The 23,202-nt window shown below is 36.4% G+C and overlaps 1 protein-coding gene across 1 annotated transcript in view; it reads right to left on the reverse strand.

Moving 5' to 3' along the window:
- The window catches only part of LOC150098254 (OTU domain-containing protein 7B-like), a 235,979-nt gene that overhangs the window by 194,420 nt on the left and 18,357 nt on the right, over positions 1-23,202 (reverse strand). The window contains exon 2 of the mRNA XM_090406289.1: positions 22,074-22,172. Coding sequence (XP_090262415.1) covers positions 22,074-22,146 — 73 coding nt within the window. The 5' untranslated portion in view covers positions 22,147-22,172. The remainder of the gene's footprint in view (positions 1-22,073; positions 22,173-23,202) is intronic.

The raw sequence follows: 23,202 nt of genomic DNA on the forward strand, positions 1-23,202 counted from the left end.
CACCTAAGTAGCTAAGGTTAAATTTCCTAAATTTATCTAAAAAAAAATTATATATATATATATATATATATATACATATATGTGTGTGTGTGTGTGTACTGTTGGATTCTGAATGAAGAGAATTGGAAATTATTAATACTTCATTCAAAGTCCAACATAATCTGCCATTCCCTAAGCCAAATTTGCTCATCAGACTAATAATCTCTTATTAATATATGATATTTATGATTTCTTACAAGTTATGTTTATTAATATTTATTTGTTCATCTTTTTTTATATGAAGCACAGTTGTAAAAACTGTGTATTAAATATCGCTTATTATTATGAAATTAATATTACTAAAACAGAGATAAAAACTGTAAAATATGCAATCATATTTTGATATTAGTAAAATGTAATACATTCAAGTAATTCTTCAAAATAAGACTTGATTGGCTGTTGTGAGAAATTATGTTATTTTTAGCCAGCGCGTGCTTTAGCGTGAGTTACTGTACAGTATAAAAGAAGCCAGTTCGGTATCAATAAAACCAATTAGAACCAAATTTTGGCAGGAAAGGAGAGTAGGATGTCATGAGCAGTACATGAAAAAGAACAGTTAGAAAGCGAGGAGAGAAATAACCTGGGGTTGAACGGAGTAGGAAGGACTGGGAACCACTCTGTATTTTGACATCTTTCCTCGATCTCTTATTCTTTTATAAATTCCTATTACCTCGCATTAGGATAGCATTGGACGAAAGGATAATAAGAATGAGTAAGAAATATTGAAAGTTAGACAATTACGAGCAAGAAGATAAATTCTCCCGAGTTAACTAATCAGTCACTAAAAGCCAGGATTCTATAATATTTGTGTGCTCTCAAAGTGAAAGTATTCAAGAGCCAAGGAGTGTTTCTAGGATTCTCGATAATGAGGAAGCTATACTGTTTATACCGGTTAGAATATCTTTTCTATGCCTCGTGTGAAGTAGCGAAGCTTGATTCTGGAAAACATGATATAGTTCATATTGCTGAAACTAAGATTGAATGTGTAATATAGTAAAGCATTTCCTTGTAAACGTAATATATGAAGTATCTCTGGAATAATAGTTCATATTTGGATGTGTGATATAGTGAAGCCTGTTACATGAGAATGCAATGTAAAATTGAGACTGAACTTTCTGAGAACTATTGTATTAGATTGATAAAACTTTAAAGTTTCTAAACGAATGTCTGATGACTTGTGCTTTGTGATTGTTCTGAATAGTTAAACTGAATCAATATTTAAAGTGCATTGAACGATAGCTTTGTTTAGAGTGGAATTGTGTTTGGAATCTTGATAATAAGAAGAGTGGAATTTGTATGCATAAATTCTAATCGTAAATTACTAATAAATTCTATTAGTAATTTACTCAGCTGAGTAAATTACTAATGTCTTAATGAGAACTTATTCATTTTTAATTGTATTATCCCTACTAGAAATCCTTATTTAATTGTAAATTTATGTGTTAAAGCATTAAATATTTTTTATTCGAGTTGAATCTTGTGTTTGCCTGATTTCTTTCATTACACCGCTCATTAAAATAGTTCGAATATTAGCAGGAACCCTATATGTAGTAAGGAGAATTTCGGCCTGAATTAAGTTGATAACAATTTGTGCTAGCTGATGGTTGATTTCACAACATTGCTTATGCGAATTAGAACATAGAGTGTGCAGTTAAAAATAAATATTCTCTGTGTTCGAATGTGGAGTCAGTCAACAACTAGAATATACATCGAAGTAGAAAGTAGGATCCAAGAATACAATTACAAGTTAGGAAAGATTCGCTGATTTATAGAGTACTATCTCCCACAAGGGAGAAAGATGTGGACCATCAGATCTGTTTAGGTTAGAGGAGTAAAGTAACGCTTCACATGTTTCTTTGTAAAGCCGTTCCGTTAGGAACCGACTTTTGTGAATAACTTTTGTCTTGTTCCACTGATTTCTATGTCTAGGGTTGATGGCATGCTGTGCAAGACCATCAACTGTTCAGGTTCAAGGTACTGGATATACGACTTGTGTTCTAACCGATCAGAGCATATTTTCCTGTTTGTCTGAAATATGATAACCCACAAGAGCAGGGAATCTGGTAGACACCTGGATAGCTGAGAGCTATCCAGGTATCTACCAGACTGTGGGAGCTTGTCCTTTGGAGAAGTGAGGAATGTGGAGATTTTTCTGATGGGTCAATATATTACAATATATTGACTTTTTATATTAAATATTTTATATAAAAATTTTTATATTAAATAAAAAAAATCTAATAAATAACAATATAATTTTTATATTAAATATTTTATATGAAATACATTATATTACAATTACAATACAATTCCTCCTTCATATCCAATGGTTATAAGAATTCCTTCATTAAAAGAGCTTTAAATAGTCGTGCTTCATCATCCTCTTCAAATACAGAAGAAACTACACGTATACCTATCCCCTATATGCAAGGTATTAGTGAACACATAGCTAAAATGTTAAAACCACTAAATATTTGTGTGGCCTTTCGACCCATCAGAAAAAATCTCCACATTCCTCACATCTTCAAAAAACTTAAGCTCCCACATCTCAGCTATCTACCAGATTCCCTGCTCTTGTGGGTTATCATATTTCGGACAAACAGGAAGATCTGCTCTGATCCAGTTAGAAGAACACAAGGCATATATCCAGTACCTTGAACCTGAACAGTCTGGACTTGCACAGTATGCCATCAACACTAGATATAGAGTTCAGTGGAACAAGACAAAAGTCATTCACAAAAGTCGGTTCCTAAAGGAACGGCTTTACAAAGAAACATGTGAAATGTTACTTCACTCCCCTAACCTAAACATCAAGGATAGATCTTTCCCCATCAAGGGGGAAAGACGTAGATCTGATGGTCTACGTCTTTCCCCCTTGTGGGAGATAGTATTCTATAAATCAGCAAATCTTTCCTAACTTGTAATTGTATGCACATATATATAATTATTTTTTTGAGATAAATTTAGGAAATTTAACCTTAGCTACTTAGGTGGCACTTTGTGAATATAGCAGTTATTCACAGCTTTGGTAGACTGTGAATTCTCGGGGAATGAGCATAGTGCAGAAGTAAGTGGAGGAAATAGTGTGGAGAATGGTGGAGATAGTATACATAAGCAAATAGAAGAAATGAGTAGAAGGAGGGTAATGATTATGGGAGATTTCAACTATGGTAACATTAATTGGAAGGAGGAGAGGGCACATGGGAGGAAGGAACTGGATTTTATGAGGTTATTAAGGGATAACTATCTGCGGCAGCATGTAGTGGAAAATACCCAGGGTCAGAGAGTGCTTGACCTAGTAACTGTAACCGAGAATGTGGCTGTAACGAACATGACCATGTTGCCACCAATTGGTGAGAGTGAGCATAGGGTCTTGACTTGGGAGGTGGCTAAAATTGTGGAATTTACAATTAAGACAGGGTACATGTGGAATTATTGGGCTGGTAAGTATGACAAGCTTAGGAGTTTGAATGGTTCAGTGCCATGGCATGTAAAACTGCAAGGGCTGGATGTTGATAGTGCATGGGAGGCGGTTAAGAAGTGTTTTCAGGAGACAATGGCTGACTGTATACCTAGAGTCCGAATAATAAATCAAGTAGGGATTAAATGGATGAATAACACCATTAATCTTGAGCTGCAAAAAAAAAAGAAACAACTGTGGAGGGAATTTAAGGAGAAAGGTGACTGGCAGGCACACGAATGGTATAAAGTGCAGGCCAGAAGAGTAACGACTGTGGTAAGAACAGCAAAAGCGGATTATGAAAGAACATTAGCCATGCAGGCTAAAGAGAATCCCAAACAGTTTTTTCAATATGTTGCAAGTAAAAGAAAAAATGTATACGGCAGATTGATTTTAAAGAATGTCGATGGTAGGGAGGTAACCGAATCAGTTGATATAGTAAAATTACTGAGCGCGCACTTTGCAAGAGTATATCATCCGGGTGGTGACATTGTAGGAATGAATGAACAAATAGCTTATACGGGAACTGTGGTGAATGAAGTTGAAGTGAATATCTATTACAAAATCTCAATGTCAATACATCTGTGGGATTGGATGGTATACCAGCTCGTGTCGTACATGAAGCGGCTAAAGAATTTTCAGTGCCCTTGACCATTTTGTTTAATTTGAGTCTTGGGTCTGGGTTAGTCCCAAAGGGGTGGAAAGAGGGGAAAATAGTTCCACTGCATAAAGGAGGTTCCAAGACTGTTGTTGTAAATTACCGACCGATCAGCATATCAGGAATCGTTGTCAAGGTCTTGGAGAAAATAGTCAAGAGTAAAATACAGGATTGGATAGATGAAAATGGGATACTGTATGGGGGACAGCATAGTTTTGTGAAGGGTAGATCATGCCTCGGTAACTTGCTCACGTTTTATAACACAGTGACAGCTGAACTAGATAAGGGTAATGAGTTTACAGTGATTCTACTGGACCTTGCTAACGCCTTTGAGAGGATACCACATGGAATTCTTATCAGTAAACTGCAGCATATGGGGATGGATACAGGGTTGGTGAGATGGAGTGATATCAGAGTGGTTTATTCAGGAGTAGAGTCCAAAAGACAGCCTGTGACTAGTGGTATGCCGCAGGGTTCTGTTCTGGGACCGCTGTTCAATTTGTACATTAATGATATAGGAAAGGATCTGAGAGGAAGTGTTCATTTGTTTGCTGATGATGCAAAGTTGGGTAGAGCAATAGTGAGCACACAGGATGTCAAAATTTTGCAGGATGATTTGGATAGTTTGGAGGACTGGGCAAAGGAGAATGAATGTCAATTTAATGTGGCAAAGTGTAAGGTTATGCATTTTGATGTGAAAAGATTAACAGTAGTATAACGCATTGATGGAACCATACTGCAGGAGATTGACGAGGTCAGGGATTTGGGAGTGTTGGTGGATAGGGAGTTGAAGTTTGGGGGCACCGCAAAATTGGCTAAATCAGCTCATCAAATCACTTGGTTGCTGAAAAATACTTTAACGAGCAGAGATAAACAGGTTATTGTTCCTCTGTATCGAGCCTTGATAAGACTCGACCCCATCTAGACTACTGTGCCCAGATAAGGGTGCAGGGTTTCTTCTTGATGGGGAGGAGGTGGAGAGGATCCAGAGACGAGTGACCAAGATGATAGCAGGTCTATGGAATGAACCTTATGAGAACAGGTTGAAGATTTGTGGGTTGCAGAAATTGGTTGATAGGTGGAAAAGGGGTAATATGATTGAGACATTCAAATTACTGAAGGGTTTCTATAAGATTAATTCAGAAGATATTTTTGAGAATAGGTCAGGTGGTGGGAGGACTAGGGGCCATACATGGAAGCTGGACAAGAGTGTGGTTAGCAAGGTTGTTAAAGCTAGGTTTTTTTACTTGGAGAGGCGGTGAATTAGTGGAATAAGCTGCCAGAGTCTGTTGTGGGTGCCATGACTGTGAATGAGTTCAAGGGAGGTATGATAGATACTGTGTGAATGTTGAATAGTTGTTCTTGACGTAATGTTAGGACCTCCCTCGATGAGTCTATCAACTCCTTGGAGTTGCCCGTAATAATAATAATAATTTTTTGAGTGTATCTTTGGGCCATGTAGAAACTGATTTACGTAGCTTCTCTGTTTTCTTTTTTATTCTATTGGTTGGGTCATAGTTAACAAGTTGGTATATACTATTGTCCGAGACTAGCAGATTCCTTTTTTTTTTTATTAGTGATTCGGTTTAGAATAACGGTGGCACTTCCTTTATCGGCTCTAGATGTTCTGATTTGATTTTAATTATTTCACTGCTGTTAATTCATGTTTCGTTAAGATGCTTGTTATTGTTTTCTTACGATTTATATTTAAACTGTTGGTGGTTTCTAAACGTATTTTATCTGCTACGTTAATTGGGATGAATCTTAAGCCTCTTTCAATATTACAAATAAAATCCAGTTTGTTCATCGATATGGGTGCCACGGCAAAATTTTGACCTTTGCTGAGTAGCACGAGTTCATCTTTGTTTAAGGCGTGGTTGGATAGGTTAACTACGTTACTGTTACCTGCAGGTGATTGGTGGCTTCTGTTGTCTCTTGCTTCTGGTTGGTTGTTAACGTTTACTGTGAAGAAATTCGAATATGTCCATTGGCCATGTCGATCTTTTAGTCTATGAAATTTAGATATGAGATTTCCTTTCTTATTTTGAAGGATATGGTTCAGCATGTTATCCATAATCTTTTCGAGGATAATCCAAATATCTGCGTTCAAGTAACTTGAAAGTTCAGATTTTACATTTTGTACCTCAATTTGAGTAATGATCAAGTTTTTTCTCATAGCCTGGATCTGTTCTCTGAGTAACACTTTCTCCATGCAGTGGTATATTCGTTGTGCCTTTGTTGAGGTAAATTTTCTCTTTAGTTTGAGGCAATTCAGAAATGATATTGCTGTCCCTACACATTTAAAAATGCCAGTCAATTGATCAAACCAGAAACATGAATCTTCAACTTATCATATTGAATGCATTGCTTGTGGGTCGAATCTCCATGAATTATCAGAATCCTTTCTTTTAGTGTTGCACGGTGATCAGCATTCATTTTAGAAATTATGAACTTTACAACCGTGTTATAAATAACTATTTTAATTTCCCGACATTTCGACCTTCATAAAGGTCATCATGGTTTGGAAATGATTTGCAAATGCTATTCAAATTCCCTGAACTTTGGGTAGCACCTTAACCTTAATATGAAGGTCAAAACGTCAGGAAATGAAAATAGTTATTTATAACATGGTTGTAAAGTCCATAATTTCTAAAATGAATAGAATTAGAATATAACTTTGATCTGAGCAAAGACAAGGTAGAAAGACTGAGTGAAAAATGAAGGAAAACTGTTCTGAAGAAATGCAGACTGGGCTGGACGAAATAAGTTGCATGCAACAACTGTTACACGAGCAGTCACAGTGAATATATCAAGCAAAATGAAGGTAATTAGGAGAAATGTATGCTATGCATTGGTTAGCAGTGTGCAGTAACTGAAGGATGAAAACAAATCTAAGGATTTATTGCAGAATTTATTCACGTGAAGAAAACAGTAACCTGAAAGGGCAAAAGGGCCTCAGAGGTTGAAGAAGAAAAAGCAATTAATATTTCTATCTTCATAATTAGTTGGATTTTGAAGATGGGATCAAGTGCAAAAATAGACAGTTTAATGGAATCATTTTCTAATTATATGAAATTTTAATAATTATGTAAATATTCTGAAAGATTCGTGTCAGGGTAGAAACATTGCAGTTTATGAAGATTCAATAGTATGGAGAATCAGAAATATTATACAGAATTTACTGCAAGAGAGCTACTCAGGTTATGTTCTCCTGCTGCAAAGGATCTGACACATACTATTGTTAAGGTAAATTAAAGGAATGCTGAGATATTCATATTGGTAAGGACAATGACTTTAAACTAGGATTACTTAAGAAATTTATTTCAGGAGGATATTTCAGAACTCATTTTGATCACTAAATCAAGAGTTAATAAAGTCAATTTTTCATAAGTACTATGAGGTGCTACCCAAAAGGAATTTGACCATAAAAAAAAATTATCTACTCTGGCTGCTAATTTTCATCTCCTTCAGAGTAGTCCCCTTGGGCATGTATACAGCAATCCCAGTGATTTGTCAATGATTCCATTCATTCCTAAAGTCCTAAGGGTGAATATGTTGCGTGCCTTTTGCGATTCTGCCTGGATCTCCTCAATCGTATCAAAACAACACCCTTTCAGTGGAATTCCATCTTGAGGAACAGGAAAAAAAGTCGCAAGGAAAAAGTCAGGTAAACAGGGGGAATAACTGTCATGTTTTTGGAAGCCAGGAACTGTCAAACAACAAGTCATGATAGAAAAATTAGTTGTTGTTCGTCCACTTGTCTGGATGTTTGCACTGAATGCACTCCCTTAGCCACTTCAAAACTTTACAGTAAAACTTGTTATTGACAGTTTGACCAGGGGGAAGGAATTCCTTGGATATCAAAAAAAAAAAGCTATCAACGCTGACTTGATATTGCAGAACTTGCTGCACTTTTTTTTGGTCACAGTGAATTTGGCAACTTCTAAACACTTCCTTAAGCATTTGGTGGGTTTCTGCAGGATTTTTTTTTTTTTTTTGTGATTGTTGTTTTGAGGTTGATATAAAATTTGATGCAGGTTCTTTGCTCCTTAATCAGTGAGCCACTAAACCATGATATTACAAAAACGCATGTAACCCAAGAACACGGTCTTTCAGCTTGCCAGTTGTTGGCATACTAATTCATAAAGGGTATTACATGCCCCTTATAGCAATGGAAGGCTATACTACAAATGGTTTGCAAATGCTATTCAAATTCCCTGAGTAACTTTGGGTAGCACCTTAAATGCTTGGACTAGATAGTGAAGAATGCATAGTCAGAGCAATGGAAGCAAATTCATTATTCAGTAAGACAAGATAAAGTAAATGAGTTAGAAGTATTTAACTTAAGGTGACAGTATATGTTAGAATTTTGACAGAATCTCCAGAGTCAGGAGAATTAATCGCATGGGAGCTAAATTAATGAATAACAAGTTAAAACAAGAACTGCATAAAAATGAGGATACTGTGGATCCAATATCATGAGAAGAGTAATGAAAAGACCGGAGTTCCATAATGAGACCAGGGGTGATGGTTACAATGAAGAAAGTAAAAATACAGATTATGAAAGGAAATTGGCTGAAAGCCAAAGAAAATTCAATTTATTGCTGTGTAGTAAGTATAAGAAAGAATGACTGAAATAATAATCTCAGTGAATGCAGATGGTAAGAAAGTGTCAGATGCATAAGAAAGAGCTGGGTGTTAAGTGATTTCTTTAGCAAGATATATATTCCACAGACCCATCTGTAGGGAGAACTGGATGAACGGTGTGGCTATGACTGATGAAGTAAATTATAGACCAATTAATATATCTGGTGTTGTCATGAAGGTATTGAAAAGGCTGGTTAGGAACTGCATCCTAAGATAAGTAGACAACAATGAAATCTTCTACAGAGGACAACATGGTCTTGCTTTAACAATCTTCTCATGTTCTATAACAGAGTGACAACAGTCAGATAACGGGAATGGATACACCATGATATTACTGGATTTTACCAAGGAATTTGACAGGATCCCACACTGTAGGTTGTTATGTAAACTCAGTGAGATGAGTTTGCAAAATAAACTGGTGGCATGGATTGGAGAGTGGCAGACCAACAGTTATTGGGAATTCATGTATGGTGGTGCCGAATCTATAAGGATCGAAAGAATAACCCTCTGTACTACAAAGTTCTGCACTTGGGTCATTTTTATTTAATATACACATGAATGATTACTGGGGAGAGTCTCTTGAGTGTGATATTTGGTTATTTGCTGATGATGTTAAGATAGGGAGAGTGATAAGGAATGTAGCTGATACAAAATCCCTGCAGGCTGATTTGAACAGATAGATTATATGGACAAATGACAATGAATATCAGTTCAATGTTGCCAAGTGTAATTTATGAATTTTGGACAGAGGACATTACAAAGCAGAATATTATATTAATGGGAATTTGTTGGAAGTAATCAATGAAGCTAGAGGCTTAGTAGTTATTGTGGAAAGTGGGTTAAAGTTTAGAAGACACATTGCAAAGGTGGTTGAATTATCAATATTGAATAATCCTTCTTCTTGTAGATGAGCTTATACGTTGGTGATACATAACTGTTAATTTTAAGGAAAGAACAACGTATATATTATTATATTAACTAAATAACTTTAATTAATACTTCCAATATTTCGGTACTGCTATATTACCATCTTCAGGGAACATAAAAATTAATGAAATGTGCACGCAGGCACTAACACTGAGCAAAAATGGCTGATGTTCTAATCAGCCCAAACAGCTAAGATTAGTAATTTTTTTTTTTTTTCGTCAGAGGGCGCCAAAAATAGGACTTTAGATCTTTTGTCTTTTGCAATTATATTGTTTCACTCACTCACTGTCGCGTTTACATGTGTGTTGTGCTCTGATGATGCTGAGTTGAAAATCAGCGAAATATTAGCGTTAATAAAACATCTTTGTTGATAAAAGTGTTTGTGGTGTTGTTAATACCGTGAAAAATAAGTCATGAATGTTTCCATATTTAATTTGCCATTGTCACTAAATATTGTACCTTAATAGTTGTTTTACTTCCTCTATAGTTATTTTAGTTCCTTCATTCAATAAACTAAAATTTTTAATGTGCTTGCTTATTTTCATAATCTTTTGTATTTTTATTGCTGAATTTTACAGCAGTCATTTAGTTTATTTGTGGAATCTTTTGTAAAATCTCCAATTTTAATGTCTCATTTAATGTCACTTTTCTTTATTGTGTGATTCATATAAATCAGGGATTACAGCAGGGTTGATATTGACTGAAGTTAGGAGAATTAATTGCATGGGAGCCCCTTCCCCAAAGTTGGAGTTCAGTCTTCTTGAAAGAGGAATCAGCATGTGCTAGTAATATTATTATAATATTAAATATAAAAAAATACAGTTATGAACATTGGTCTTGTAAATAAATCAGACACAACTATTTAATTAAAATAGGCATGTAACATTCTGTGGTTTTTACAAGACTAACATAAGAGTTGCATATAAATCAAATAATACTTATTATTAAACAGAAGTAATTTTTTTAAAAGAAAATGATTGTTATTTACTTATGTATTATAATTTTTTGTATTTTTAATTAGATTAGATTTAAAGTGTATTTTTGGATGAGAGATCAGTGAGAAAGAAGTGTTTTTATGAAGGAGTTGGCAAGTAAAAAAAGGTTGAAAATCCCTGATGTTAAAACACTGGAGCTAGTGTGCACCCTTGTCATACACCTAATTTTACATCAAACCGTCTTCCTATACTTCAGTCTGCTGGCTTATGACTTAAGTATAGATATGTATTGCTTGATATAATGTGGGCTTACTTTTTTAATTATTTTTCAAAGTAATTACTCTGGACATCTAGAATATTCTTATTTTCTGGATGTCCAGAATATTTTGCCATCTTTGATCCTCCCATTGTCTTCCTATAAGTATGTTTTGCTACTGCTTTTCGCATAGCTTTCTTTCATTTATCTAACCTGAAGATATAAAATGATAAGCCTTTTTATGAAACATTTCTATGTAACGTTTTTGTGTCACATTTTTTGTCCGGATTCTTAATATAACATATATTTAATAGTAATTAATAATAATAATAATAATTTGGTGTGAGTAGTGTAATTATTTTTATATAAAAAATTTGAGGAAAATAATATGTATTTTTTTACATAGAAAAATATTAAACGTTGCACTATTTTTATAGATATATAAGACAAAGCTAATATTGAACAAAAATAGCTGTTTTCAAGTCTTAGCAAGTAGTGCAACATGAGGGAAACTCGGAAATAGTGCAACAACAAGGCGACTCGGAAGTAGTGCAAGACTCGCTGCAAAGGTGGAGCAAGCTCCTAGCATCAGATCCAAAAATAACCAGCTTACCAGCCCGGAACTGGGGGGATGCCGTTGTGATGGGGGGAAGAGCCTCCCTAGTATGCATATAATTTAAACATACGTACTGACTTATTTGGTAGGAGACTAACATGCTTTCTTCTTCTCCTAGACTGGTTAACTTCTCGAGCCCACTACTAAATTCAGATTTTCAATCTTTGCAGATAACTTCATTGCATGCTTCCTGGCTGAATCAGTGGCAAACCAAGTGGCAAAATCTGAAGAGTGTTCTCTTCAGATTTTGTCACTTGGTTTCCAGAGTGTGGTTCTTGTTTTCAAACTTGAATATTTTCTCCAGTAATATTGGTATATTCATTTTTATCCTACTCAGTACTAATCAGGAATCACTTACTATTTCAAATTCCTTGAATATTCTGGTATCCTGAATCAGTTGGAGAATATCACTGTGAACAATAATATAATCAGTAATATAATTGTATAGTATCCTTATGTATATGTATGGTATCCTTAACAAGAAGATATATTCCTGTTTTTATCCTTTACCAAGCATGAGAGCCAAAAGGTTGCACTGAAGTAACATCATGACTGCTATTATTATGAATGCGTCTCTAGAGACTTCCTTGATGTATATATATCGAGGAAAAGTGAATTTAGACACTCTTAATTAAATGCCTGTCATAGCTCTCCTTGAGCACCTTTAATGAAGACATTCACAATATCTAACTATTCTACATATTCACCACATGCCACAAGAAAAAATTGGACATCATAACATCATCACCACTAGCCAGCTTCCAGAGATGCCCCCTCCACCCCAAGTTTGCCTCCACACCCATAAACTACAAAATCTTGCTTGTGTCTATATTGTAAGATTCCTTTATTATCTTATCATTTCTCCGTCTTTTCCTCAAACTTTGAAGACCACATTCTCTCAGTCTATTCCTCAATCATATGGCTAGTTATTATCTTTATTACATGTTTTTAAATCTTTTCAGCTGTCTCCCATCTCCTTGGAATCTAGATGATTGTGTATACTGTCTGGAGATGGTCTTATCAAAACTATGTAAAGTGGTGGAATGATTTCCCTATTTTTACAAGTTAGTGTCTCTTCAACAGGGATATTATTCAATATTAAAATATCAGCCTTAAAAAACTCCCCAAACCTCAATAAATTTGGATGCATGAGACTACCCAAATATGGGAGGCTTGCATTCTTAGAACATCAGCCCAAACAGCTAAGATTAATAACTAATTTGGCCCACTAGGTGGCACCCTTTAGGACTCTAGGACTGACTTCAGTTGTTTTCTTCAGCCATTTTTGCTCAGTGTTAGTGCCTGCGTGCACATTTCATTAATTTTTATGTTCCCTGAAGATGGTAATATAGCAGTACCGAAATATTGGAAGTATTAATTAAAGTTATTTAGTTAATATAATAATATATACGTTGTTCTTTCCTTAAAATTAACAGTTATGTATCACCAACAGTTAGCCAGGAGTTTTTCTTAGGATAACCGTCTCCCAATTTTTTGGCAAATTAATGCAACCATATTTGTTAAGGTTAGGAGAATTCTTTAAAGCCATTGCTGACTCAAAAAATAATCTTTCAGATCTATAACGACTCCTAAATAGCACATTCGTTTTCCTCCATCTAATCCTGTGTGAAGGAGTGTCCAAGGCGTGGTCTGCCAGTCCCGACTTGCCATAGTAATAGTAGCGGATGTTCACTGATCTTCCTGTTTGCCCATAATAGGCCAAGTCACAGTCACATGGAACTTCATACACTCCTGGGTGTGCTAAAGGGTGAAGTTTATCCTTTGGCGAGCGGATCAGGGTTGCCAGCTTGACATGAGGTTTGAAGGTGGTGCGAAGGCCATGTTTCAAAGAATACTTTGGCTATCTTTTCCGATGTACCTCTGATATAGGGAATAGAAATGGTCATGTTGCATTCTTGTGTATTAGGGGAGGGCAGAGTATTGGGACTATGTAGTATTTTATCTATTTTGTAGGGATTGTAGCCGTTGGCTAAGAACGTATGGCGCAGGTACTGGAGTTCAGTGGTCAGAGCTGTATCGTTAGAACAAATGGCTCTGGCTCTGTGTGTAAGTGTTTTTAAAATGCAGTACTGTTGGACTGGATGATGATGTGATTGTTTATGTAGGTATCTTCCTGTGTGTGTAGGCTTTCTGTAAATAGAAAAAGATAGTGATCCATCTGAAAGGCGGGTGACTAATGTATCAAGAAATGGTAAACAGTTATTTGATTCTTTTTCTACTGTGAAGTGAATTTTGGGGTGTTGGCTGTTTAGGTAGGTGATAAAAGTATCCAAAGAGTCTTGTCCATGGGGGTCAGATGGCAAACACATCATCTACATAGCGCAACCACACTTGTGGCTTGTATGTAGCTGTGGTAAGTACTTTGTTTTCAAAGTGTTCCATGTAAAAATTTGCTAACGGGGGAGAGAGGGGGGAACCCATAGCAGTACCATTAATCTGTTTGTAGAATTTCCCCCCCCCATGTAAAGTAACCTGCATTCATGGTAAATTGAAATAATTCAAAAATATCTGGGGGAAATTTAGACTTGATTAAATCAAGAGTGTCTATAAGTGGTACATTGGTAAATAGGGAGGTGACATCGAAACTAACCATTATGTCTGAATTTTTTAGGATTAGATTTTTAACCAATGTTTTGAAATGGATTGAATTTTTTACAAAAGTAGAGGAGTTGCCAGTAAGAGGGGCAAGCAACTTAGCTAAATGCCGGGCCAGTTTATATGTGGGACTATCTATGCTATCGACTATGGGGCGTAGGGGAATATTAGTTTTGTGGATTTTTGATAATCCATAAATACGGGGTGTTTTAGCATGAATTGGTTTTATTTTTCTGATGATTTCTTTGGGCCATAATGTCACTTTTTTCAGTAATTTTCGGACTTTTTTCTTTTGCGACATCGTAGGGTCTCGATGTATAATTTGATACGTGGAACTGTCACATATGAGATCTTGCATTTTTTTGTTATACTCTTCTTTATTCATGATAACTGTTGCATTTCCTTTATCGGCTTTTGTAATAATGATATTTTTATTATTATATAACTTTTTTTAGGGCAGTTATATGCTTACGTGGCATATTGCTTTTTGGAAGCTTAGCCTTGTTTCACTTCACAGTAGAAAATTCACCCCAAAATTCACTTCACAGTAGAAAAAGAATCAAATAACTGTTTACCATTTCTTGATACATTAGTCACCCACCTTTCAGATGGATCACTATCTTTTTCTATTTACAGAAAGCCTACACACACAGGAAGATACCTACATAAACAATCACATCATCATCCAGTCCAACAGTACGGCATTTTAAAAACACCTACACACAGAGCCAGAGCCATTTGTTCTAACGATACAGCTCTGACCACTGAACTCCAGTACCTGCGCTATACGTTCTTAGCCAACAGCTACAATCCCTACAAAATAGATAAAATACTACATAGTCCCAATACTCTGCCCTCCCCTAATACACAAGAATGCAACATGACCATTTCTATTCCCTATATCAGAGGTACATCGGAAAAGATAGCCAAAGTATTGTTGAAACATGGCCTTCGCACCACCTTCAAACCTCATGTCAAGCTGGCAACCCTGATCCGCTCACCAAAGGATAAACTTCACCCTTTAGCACACCCAGGAGTGTATGAAGTTCCATGTGACTGTGACTTGGCCTATTATGGGCAAACAGGAAGATCAGTGAACATCCGCCTGGAAGAACATGAAAGATACATTCGCTACTATTACTATGGCAAGTCGGGACTGGCAGACCACGCCTTGGACACTCCTTCACACAGGATTAGATGGAGGAAAACGAATGTGCTATTTAGGAGTCGTTATAGATCTGAAAGATTATTTTTTGAGTCAGCAATGGCTTTAAAGAATTCTCCCAACCTTAACAAATATGGTTGCATTAATTTGCCAAAAATTTGGGAGACGGTTATCCTAAGAAAAACTCCTGGATAACTGTTTTTTTTTTTTTTTTTTCGTTAGAGGGCGCCAAAAATAGGACGTTAGATCTTTTGTCTTTTGCAATTATATTGTTTCACTCACTCACTGTCGCGTTTACATGTGTGTTGTGCTCTGATGATGCTGAGTTGAAAATCAGCGAAATATTAGCGTTAATAAAACATCTTTGTTGATAAAAGTATTTGTGGTGTTGTTAATACCGTGAAAAATAAGTCATGAATAACCATCAACGCCTAAGCTTATCTGTTAGATTAAATATGGAAACAGACAACAGAGCCTCATAGCTCAGTCACAGGTGCAGGTGGTGGTCATTCAAAATCTTTTGTCTCCGTATTATATGTTGTGATACAGTAGTGTTTTTTTTGGGGGGGGAGGGTTCAAGATCCTCTATAGATGCAAACCATGAGGACAATATTATATTTGACAATTGGTTATAAAAAGAACTGAATTCATATCCTGATAGAATACAAGTAACCTTTATAAGTTTTAAATTTTTTTTTAATTTAAGGTGAGTTGTAGAACTTTTCCTCCTGGAGAGATTGGTTTTTCATGCTGCAACACAGAAAAAGCAGCCAGAGAACACATGTGATTAACATACATAGTATAGTAGCCTTGTACCTAATTCCAGTCAGATCCACTACACATTATTATTTCTTTTTGATATATTATTATCATTGCGTGACACCCCCAAGGAGTCCAAGGGCTCATCACAGGCGGACATTTCGCTACACATATCTCACCATCTCCACTACCACTTAGTCCTCCAACTGCGCTGAAGAATGCGAAGGATCTGCAAACTGTTTGGCTAAATGAGAAGAATGAAAACATCAACGTAAATGAGAAGTGTCAGGATAGGCTGGAGCAATTAAGAATGGAAGCAGACGTCTGGACCGTAGCAGAAGAACTTCAGCAGGAGTTTGTGAAAATAAAAAGTGACCATCTTCTGCTAGAGGAATTAGAAGTGCTTAGTAAGGAGGTTCTGAAAATTAAAACTGAGTTAAATGTGTTGAATAGAGAAATTAGGACTATGGAGATTACTTTAGCTGAAGTAACTAGAACAGGATTAAGTATGGGAGAGTCTTTGGTGATTGATGAAGTAATAAATAGTATGGGAGTGATTGGAAGTCAACAGAATGAAAGCACAAGAGGTCTAGAAGAAACGAGATGTCGTGAGAGTGAGGGAGTAAGTAAAAGAGCGTTGAGTAATGAAACTGGGAGAGTCATGCTGAATAACGTGGAAAATTAGGCCGTGAGTGACACTTGTTTGGACTTGAATGAAGTTATGAGTGGTAAAATATATGGTGATTTTATGATTAAGGGTATAGAGAGCAGTATGCCTGAGGAGTGCTTGGCTGGTGGAACAATAGAGAGAGTGGCTTTAGCAATAAAGAGAGGGCATGATGCAGAAAAGATGATAGTTATGGTGGGTACAAATGACCTGAGTGGTAGTATAAATCAGGTAGCAAAAGATTTAAGAACATTGTTAGATATTGTGAAGAAGAAAAGTGTCAATGAGAGGATAGTGTGTGTGTGCTGCCTCGTTTTGACAATTATGAGTTACGTAGACGAGCGATGATAATGGATGATATGATTGCAAGAACATGCATAAAAAGAGGTCTGGAATTTGTTGATGTCTGGAGTGTGTTTGAAGGCAAAAGGCAGCTGTATGCAAGAGATGGGTTGCATCTGAACATGGAAGGTCATAAGCAATTGAAGAAGTTACTGTTTTCTGAACAAGTTGAAGTAATTGGGCAGGGAAACTAAAATTGAAAAAGTTGAGTGTAAGAGCGAGAAACTTAAGCAGTGATTGTATATTTGTTGATCCTTATTCGCGGAATAAATTGCAGAACAGAGTGGATAAAAATCGACATGGAACAACTGAAATTAGTGACATGTATATCAGTTCTAAAGCTGGTACAAGAACTAAAGGGAATCTGCAATTTTTGTATACTAATGCTAGAAGCATTTGAAATAAGAGGGAAGAAATTTTTAGCATTAGTCAGTACAATCTCACCAAAAGTTGTAGGTATTAGTGAAACTTGGCTGTCAGCAGAAGATGTGGCCACTGGAATTGAATATGATGGGTACAGTATTTTCAGGGATGATAGAGAAGATAGAACGGAGGGAGGAGTACTGTTGATGATAGCTGATGAGTTGCAGCAAAAGAAAGTAGTATATCAAGATGATAGACATGTGAATGATAGTTCATTTGAGGCGGCCTGGTGTGAAATAGTGACCAACGCAACCAAATATACAGTTGGTTGCTGCTATAGCCTAGAGGGGTACAGGGTGATACTGAATTCATGCATCAGCAAATCAGTGCAATAAGTGCAGGGTTAGTGATTATTATGGGGGATTTCCTCCTTCCTAGAAATTACTAGAAACAGCACATAACTGAAGGGACACGTGGTGTGAGAATGTTGGTCATTGGTTCAGAGGATATATGCATAAGTAAGGTGTCCTCGTTTCCTCCAATTGGTGAGAGCGATCATGTGGCATTGACTTGGGAGGTTGCAAAATTTGTGGATTTCTCTCTTAAGAAGATGTGTATATGGAACTACAGGTTAGGCAATTATAACAAGCTTCAGATTGAGCTTGCAGCCATCCCATGGCAGAACATATTGCAGGGGAAAGATGTTAGCAGTGCACAGGATAAAATCAGTGGGTATCTGAGGAAGGCAATATCAGATTGTGTCCCCATGGTCAGGAAGACAAACAAGGTAGGCGTTAGATGGATGAGTAGTAGTATCAAGCTTGATCTGCAAAAAAAGATAATGTTATGGAGAATTTACAAGGAGAAAGGTGATCAGTACACCCATGGGCAGTACAAGGCTCAAGCAAGGAAGGTTATCAGCACAGTAAGAAAAGCTAAATCAGATTATGAGAAGACCTTAGCCAAGGAGATCCAAGGGTAATCCCAAAGAGTTCTTCCGATATGTGGCAAGTAAAAGGAAGAATGACTTCGGAAGGATAACTTTAGTGGGTGCTGATGGTATTGAGGTGACAAATTCAGATGTAATAGTCGAGTTACTGAGTGATCACTTTTCAAAAGTCTATCACCCAAGTGAGGGTATCTCTGTACCTATAGCAATAACTAATGTGAGAATTGAAGTTAAGAAATCAGAGGTACTTAGTATATTGCAAAATTTAAATGCAAATACTGCAGTAGGTTTAGATGGAATATCATCTTAGGTGTTGCATGAATGTGCAAAGGAATTGTCAACACCTCTTACTTGATTATTTAACTTAAGTTTGAACTCTAGTATGGTCCGTAGGGAGTGGAAGGAAGGCAAAGTAGTTCCTTTGCATAAAGGTAGCTCTAAAACTACAGTAGTTAATTACAGACCAATCACCATCTCGGGAGTGGTGGTAAAAGTATTGGAAAAGTTGGTTAAAGACAAAATTCAAGAATGGGTGGATCAGGATATGATACTCTATAGGGGCCAACAAGGTTATGTTAAAGGTCGATCCGGCCTTAGCAATTTATTAACTTTTTATAATAGAATGACATCTGAGTTGGACAAAGATAGTACTTCTACACAGTGGTACTTCAGGATTTTGCTAAGGCTTTTGACAGGTACCCCATGGAGTACTGTTGCGCAAATTGTTACTAAACTGGTGACATGGATAGGAGAATGGCTCAGGGAGAGATACCAGAAGGTAGTGAATGGAGGAGCAGTCAAAGATGAGGCAGGTGACCAGTGGTGTGCCTCATGGCTCTGTGCTTGGGCCATTGTTGTCTAATTTGTACATAAATGATATAGAAAATGGCTTAAAGCGAGATATTCAGTTATTTCCTGATGATGCAAAGTTGGGTAGCGCAATAAAAAATCAAGCTGATGTTGAGAGTCTGCAGGATGATTTAAATAAGCTAAATAAGCTGGCAAAATGGGCAAAAGGTAATGGATGTCAGTTCAATGTGGAAAAGTGTAAAGTTATGCATTTGGGGATTAAAAGATTACCAGCTGTGTACTACATTGATGGAACGGTACTCCAAGAGATTGATGAGACTAGGGACATGTTGGTGGATAGGAAGATGAAGTTCAGGGGACAAACATTGCTAAGGTGTCCAAGATTACACATACGATTACTTGGTTATTGAGGAACACACTGACATCCAGAGATAAAGAGGTTATCAAGTGGGGTCCCACAGGGCTCAGTACTAGGACCTATATTGTTTAACCTTTATATCAATGACATTGCCAGTGGATTGCAAGGGGATATTCAGTTGTTTGAGGATGATGCAAAGCTCGGAAGGATTATTAGTAATAGTGCAGATGTGGTAGCCCTGCAAGAGGATTTGAATAAGCTAGATAGATGGGCAAATGAATGCAGGTGTCAGTTTAATGCAGCAAAATGTAAAGTCTTGAGATTTGGGAAACATCGATGGGATGCTGCATACTCTATGGGAGGCGTTACTGGAGGAAGTAGGGGAGACAAGAGATATGGGGTTGATAATTGATAGAAACCTGAAATTTAGGGGACATATTGCAAAGGTGGTGAAGGTAACACAGAGGATTGCTGCAATTATGAGGACACTGACCTGCAGAGATAAAAGGGTTATCATTCCATTGTATAAGTCTCTGATCAGACCACACTTAGACTATTGTTCTCAGATTTGGTCCCCAGGATTTGAAGGGGATAAATTAACTGTGGAAAGGATACAAAGACGGATGACAAAGATGGTTTCAGGACTGTAAAAGGATAGTTATGAGGATCGACTGATGGGAATGTGGACTGCAGAGTTTGGTGGATAGAAGAAGGAGAGGTGATATGACTGAGACTTTTAAACTATTGAGAGGTGGTTACAGGGTTGACATCGGGGAGTTCTTTTGCTTTGTTGAACAGCGGGAAGGAGTGATGACAAGAGGCCATCCCTGGAAATTACGAAAGGAAACTGTGAGCAAGAGGGTGAGGAGTGGTTTCTTTGTGTGGAGGGTGGTTGAACCATGGAATGCATTGCCTGATGGAGTGGTGAGAGCGAGAACAGTCAATGAGTTTAAGGAGTGGTATGAGAGACTTTGTGTTTCTTAAGGGGGACCTCCCCTCGATGAATCTTGACAGACTTTATGTTCTTAGGAAGGACCTCCCACAATGAATCTCTTGACTCCATGGAGGCCTGAATAATAATAATAATTATTATTATTATTCCCCTTTATAAAGCATTGATACTTCCACATTTAGATTACTGTGGTCAGGTCTGGTCACCTGGATTCCTTGGAGGTTGTGGAGAGGGTTCAGAGGAGAGTGACTAAGTTGGTGAGTGATGTAAAAAATGCTCCCTCCATTGATAGATTGAGAACTTGTGGATCGCAGAGGTTGGTTGATAGGCGGAGAAGATGGGATATGATAGAAACATTTAAATTACTAAAAGGTTTTATAAGATTGATGCAGGGAAAATGTTTCAGCTGTGTGATAGTGATGGAAGAACAAGAGGTCATCCCTGGAAATTAAGGAAAAGTGTGGTTAACAAAGGTGTGTGAACAAGGTTTTTTGCCTGGAGAGTGGTGAATGGTTATTTCCATTCAGTGGAATGCACTGCCTAAACTCAGTTGCGAGTTCTTTGTCTGTAAATGAATTCAAGAAGAGATATGATAGATATTGCTTTGATAGCTTGGGTCTCCCGCGATGAGTCTACTGACTCCATGAAGATAGCTGTAATAATAATAATAATAACTACAGACAACTCACCATCTCTGCTACTTAATTCTCCAAATACATACAACACCATTTACCACTCACCAACAACAATAGTATTTTTGTATTTAAATTACATGTTCTCATGGTTGATTTGCCCGTATATTTTTAATCCATAAAATATATTAAAGTGATATCACTGTAATTGTTATTTTATTGATCACTTTCCATCATGAGATTTACAAGTCAATCTAGGATGGCAACAATGTGTAGTTGGCAAATCAATTTGCTGCTTTCTTCTTAAATAACGTATGAGAACATTATCAAATTTGCTCTAGCATAGTTTGTCAGATCAAAATAGCATAAATTCACATTTTTTAATATAATTTTTGTATTAATCTTGATGAGTGTTTACACAATCATCTGCACACCACAGTTCAGTGTGCTATAATTAATTCAATAATGCTTGAACTGTTAGACACTTGAATAGTATTTTAAAGGATAGTTAACACTTCAAAGAGATTCTCACAGAAAAAAAAACATATAAACGAGTCTGTGAAGGAAAAATATTAAATCAAAAAAATAAAAATTTGAGTTCCCTTATTCTTTAAGAAAAATCATAAAATTTTCAGTCATGTTGAGTCATGACTATTGCTGTTGTGTTCAGGAAGGAGATAAATGCTTTTCGGACTACTACTAAATTTTACATAAATAGCAAGAGGTATATGAACCACCTGCTGGAAAATACTGACTACAGTCTTTTCAAATTAAATTTGCCTAAGCAATGTTAGGTTGTATTTAAAAATAACATCAGCTGGACAAATAATTCTTGAAAACTGAGAAAACAATAGGAATATAATTTTCATTTTTGAGAGATTAACAGAAATGAAAATGCAATTAGTAACATGATTAAAAAATATACCTTCTAAGAGGTCTCTCGCTAAACCTGGATCAGCAGAAGTTCTGGCAATGAATTCTGATAATATGGAATCCATTCTTCAGTTCATCCTGTTTAGTGCCTCTACATACATAATAGCATTAATTTACAACATGAAATGTTTCAAAAATATATCAAATAGGATGAAAGCTGCAAAAGCATTGCACATAAAAAATAAAATACAGATTAATGTCAACATGACTACACAATTACAATAATATGTTAACTTCTCCAAACTGTTTTTAATGAAGAAGAACTTAGGAATTTCATAAATTTTTCTAATATAATTCCCAATTAATTAGATGATGCTGGAAATAATTTTTTTTTTCTTTTCCCAAATTCAAAAGATAATTGATTTTACTGCTTAAAGATATGGCAAAGCAAGTCACTGTATGTGATTCACCTATATCAGATTAACTGCATACAATCAGGCTAAAAATGAATGTGAAGGAATTGCAGATTAAATTGATCATTAAGAAATTAAAATCTATGGACAAACCACAAAGTTTTTTTTTTTTAAGATTGTCACTATTTTCATCAATTTAGACATGATCTAAGAAGTGAGTTGAGAAACAAAGCCTTCAAGAAGAAAATCATGAATTAAAAAATATGTATGACTTTTATTATTATTATTATTTGTCACCTCCAGGGAGTCCAAAGACTCATCGAGGGAGGGCATCCACTCTACAACTCTGCTTCCGCCACACACAATTCATCAACTGACCGCAACTACACCAATGCCATCTACCGCCGACCACCACCACCACTGGTATTTCCACAGACAATCACAAATATCCATGCCCACAGCAGGATTCGAGCCCGCAGCCTCTTGACTGGAGAGCGGACAAGCTAGCCACTCGGCCAGCCAGGCCAGGCACATGATAACATATGCACACATACAATCTTGGTGCATCTCGAAACAAAAACAATTTGTTGGAATCATTTTTGCTCTCCAACATTTCCACTAATCTTACTTGAGGCAATAAGTGCTTGAAAAAGTTCTACGTTGGGATTCTAGAGCAAATTCAGATGCATTCAATACTGCCTCTCAAAATTCATCAAAAATACAGATTAAGGGGGGGGGGGGGGGAGAGAACGTTGAGGCTAGAATACA

The sequence above is a fragment of the Typopeltis vanoorti genome, chromosome 16 (assembly GCF_054136105.1).
Source record: "Typopeltis vanoorti isolate ZY-2024b chromosome 16, IOZ_Tvanoo_1.0, whole genome shotgun sequence".
NCBI classification, from domain to species: domain Eukaryota; kingdom Metazoa; phylum Arthropoda; class Arachnida; order Uropygi; family Thelyphonidae; genus Typopeltis; species Typopeltis vanoorti.